General features: G+C 37.9%; 1 protein-coding gene across 1 annotated transcript in view; it reads left to right on the plus strand.

The window, feature by feature from the left end:
- CEBPZ (CCAAT/enhancer binding protein (C/EBP), zeta) overlaps positions 1-3,081 on the plus strand; it is a gene marked incomplete at both ends in the record, with an annotated part of 5,252 nt that extends 2,171 nt beyond the window's left edge. Inside the window, 4 exons of the mRNA XM_010145219.1 lie at positions 447-678; positions 1,254-1,419; positions 2,055-2,143; positions 3,028-3,081. Coding sequence (XP_010143521.1) covers positions 447-678; positions 1,254-1,419; positions 2,055-2,143; positions 3,028-3,081 — 541 coding nt within the window. The remainder of the gene's footprint in view (positions 1-446; positions 679-1,253; positions 1,420-2,054; positions 2,144-3,027) is intronic.
- Between the last annotated feature and the right edge of the window lie 615 nt (positions 3,082-3,696).

The following is a 3,696-nucleotide window of genomic DNA, read 5'->3' on the forward strand; positions in this document are numbered from 1 at the left end:
CATTCCTGTGCCTGGTAGTTTGGAAAAAAAGTGGAGTGAAAAATGAACTTGCCAACACACATATCTGCTCTGATTGTGAAGCCTGCTGATTGTTAACCATTTGCTTTTTATTTTTTTTAACATCTGAATAAATCAGATTAGTTTCTTACTGTGAATATCTCAATTTCTTAAACTATTTTCAGTTGAACTAGGTTTCTTTACATTTTCTTACCTTTTTTTTGTTTACTGGTATGGGTTTCATTTTAACCTTCAGTGTCTCATCTGTATCTAGAAATATGAGACAGCTGATGGTTATTCAAGGTTGATCATAATGGTTTTGAGTACTGGGGAACCAGCTGTCTGGTCTTTTAGATGGTGCTCTGAAAAATGTAGAAGATTGTCAATAGCAATTATTCTTCTATGTATATTGTGACAATCTGCAATCTTTTGTCCTCTGTGTTCTACAGGAAGCTTCTCGATCCTGCTTTAGCAACCTGCTCAAAGCCATCCATGTTTCTTAATCTTGTCTATAAATCTCTGAAGGCAGATGTAGTGTTACGGCGCGTGAAGGCCTTTGTGAAGAGGTTACTTCAGGTCACTTGTGGACAAATGCCACCCTTCATTTGTGGAACGCTGTACCTTCTGTCTGAGCTTCTGAAAGTAAAGCCAGAGTTGAGGGTCCAGCTACAGGATCATGTGGTATATAATATGATTTCTTTATCTCGTTGTTTTTTCAGTAAGAGCTGGTTTCATAAGCACCTTTCCCTAACCTGTTTATTAGTAACCTGAGGGTTTGCTAATATGTTATGTTACAGGAGAAAGTACTTGAACAGTTACAACTACATTAGAAATCTGCATAGATGAAAGTGTTTTGAGCATCATAGCAAGTCCTGTGGACTTCATTCCTGGAGAGAGGATTGTTTTTCTAAATGCTGTATAAATACGCAGGTGAACATTTTTCACCCCAAAAATTTGTCAAACCATGCTGTTAGTTTCTTCTGTTGGCAGTCTCTGAAGAATAGCTAGGCAGGACTGGATTGTTCTTTTTCTTTCTTTCCTCAGGTGGGGAGGAACAATTATCCTTATGTGATGTAAGCTATAAAGTTCAATTTTAAGTCTTTTATCAAGGCCAAAAATTTCTATTGCTTAAACGTTGCCCATCATTTGCTTATATATTTGTAAAGAGCTTCTTGAGAACTATGTGTGCATTTTTCTAATACATCAAAATAAAACTGGAAAGGAAAAGCTGTTCGCTAACATTTTATGTTGTTTAGGAGTCAGATGATGAAGAGTGTTTTAAGGATCAAGAAGATGCTGAGGAAAAATTTGTGGATGCAGACAAAGAAACAGAAGACGAAGCGAGGAGTTCAATGGAAAATTCTGCCAAAACAAACAATTCAAATTCAGCAGCTTCGTGGGTGCATCATGAGAATATGGGAGGTAAATTAGCAAGATAATATAATTCATTTAACCTCTAACATTCTGTAACAGTGAGGCGTTGATCAAGACTTTTTGTAAAATTTATGAGAACGTCATTTTAGTTTTTCGAATTGAAGCTTGATTCAAAGCAGTCAGTCAGAATGATTTCTCTTTATCTCTTAGCTCGGCAGTGTCGAAGAGACCATATGAATCTGCTAGTGTGTTTCACCTCATGCAGTTTATAGCATTTGTGCTTAAGCAATAAACAGGCTCAGGAGTTTTTGCTTCCGTGTTCAAACACCTTCAGAGTGATGTAGCCAAGGTTAGGACATAGAACCACTCATTTGTTTGTGAAGCTTGCTAGAACAATTCATCTAGCTTTGAGCCTGCTTCCAGTTTCACTCTTCCCTGGGGACTTTTGGAACAGAGCAGGGGTTTTCAGGAGCTTCCTTGGAATCACATAGGAACTTACCTGTGCACCTGATCATGCACTGGGGAAGGGCAGCTGAACAGAACCCTTTTTTGCTCTGAGTGAATCTGGCCTGCCCAGCTAAGAATGATGGGCAACGTTGTTGTCACGGTGAAATGAAAGTAATACTCTTATCATAAAGATGCCTGATGAAAGTTAAGTCGTTTTCACCTCCTCCGCCCCTCAGGCAGAAAGAGTGGAGCTTCGTATGATCCTATGCACCGAAGTCCTTTATATTGCGGTGCTGAAAGTACAAGTCTTTGGGAACTGAAGAAGGTAAGGTGTTCTTATGTTGCTGATTACTGTGTTTCTTAAGGTGGCCCTTGTACCGAGAGAGGAAAGTTAACTTGCTTATCCTGGGAGTAGCTACCTGGGTAACATAACAGAAAGGTTCAAGGACCCATTGTTCAGCTTTACGTTTGTATGTGTTCTGTACAATGATGATATTCCAGAGTAGGGAATAGGAATTTTTAAGTGAAGATTCGGACAAAAATAATCTTTTTTGAATTTTGGATCTTAGCTTTCTATCACTAAAGCTTTTTAGTGTTCAATTAAATAAAATTTTAAGTTTAAATGTATTTAGTTAATGCAAACAAAATATGAGAACTCGAAGTTCTTCAGTTGTTCAAGGGCAAAGCACATCAGCTTTGCGCTACTACATGTGTAGTAGTAGTAGTCTCTCAGGGTAGACCTTATCGCGCTCTACAACTCTCTGAAAGGAGGTTGTAGTGAGGTGGGGGTTGGTCTTTTTTCCTATGTTACGAAGGACAGGATGAGAGGAAATGGCCGTAAGTTGTGTCAGGGGAAATTTAGGTTCGATATCAGGAAGAATTTCTTTACACAGAGAGTCATTAAGCATTGGAACAGGCTGCCCAGGGAGGTGGTGGAGTCCCCATCCCTGGAAATGTGTTTAAAAGACCTGGAGGTGGTGCTGAGGGACATGATTTAGGGACCCTGGCAGTGCAGGGTGAAAGGTTGGACTCGATGATCTTAAAGGTCTCTTCCAACCAGATGATTCCGTGATTCTGTCTGTGTGTTATTTGGTGAGTTACAGAGTGGTCTGTGACATAATGGTGTTGGCAGGAGTCTGATATGTCAACATGAGTAATGATGGCATTTCTTTTTAAAGTAGACATAAATAAATTATTCATATTTTTCAGCTTTCTGAACATTTTCATCCATCTGTGGCCTTATTTGCAAAAACAATTCTAGAAGTAAGTGCTTTTCCCAGTCTGTAGCTTTGAAGTTTGATTTTTTTTTTTTTAATGTTAGCTGTCCTTTGCTGTTTGAAAAAATACATTATAGAGCCTCCTTGCACTCTGCAGGTAACTAGCAGCTCTGCAGTACTGTAAAATACACTCAAATGCAGAGCTTTTCATGGAATTATAGTGTTTTAAATAAAGGCGACTGCTCAGAGAAGTAAATAACTTGGTAGAAATTTGGGTATTACCTGCTTTTTTAGAAAAAAAGCAGGTCTTTTAAAGTGGGTCCTTTATGTGGGGAACTTTGCTGTTAGAACAAATTATTTTTAATATTGTTGTGATATCATGTCAAAAATACTCAAGCCTACACAAGTATGTATTTAAAATGTTTATTTTCATTTGGATATACGGTATCCAAATGGTGCTGAGTATTTACCACTGTTAGCACGGTACCTTGCAAGGCAGTTCATCACTGAAACAAAGAGAGAAAGATGAGTTTTAGTTAAGAAAATACTGAAATTCCAAAAATAACCATATGTAGAGGAGTGTATCAACTGGTCAGGCTTATGTGATGAAGTATTCCCATGTCTTTATCTTTTTAAAATTTTTTTTAATTTAATTTTTTTT

This window comes from Buceros rhinoceros, unplaced genomic scaffold, assembly GCF_000710305.1.
Source record: "Buceros rhinoceros silvestris isolate BGI_N320 unplaced genomic scaffold, ASM71030v1 scaffold42601, whole genome shotgun sequence".
NCBI classification, from domain to species: Eukaryota; Metazoa; Chordata; class Aves; order Bucerotiformes; family Bucerotidae; genus Buceros; species Buceros rhinoceros.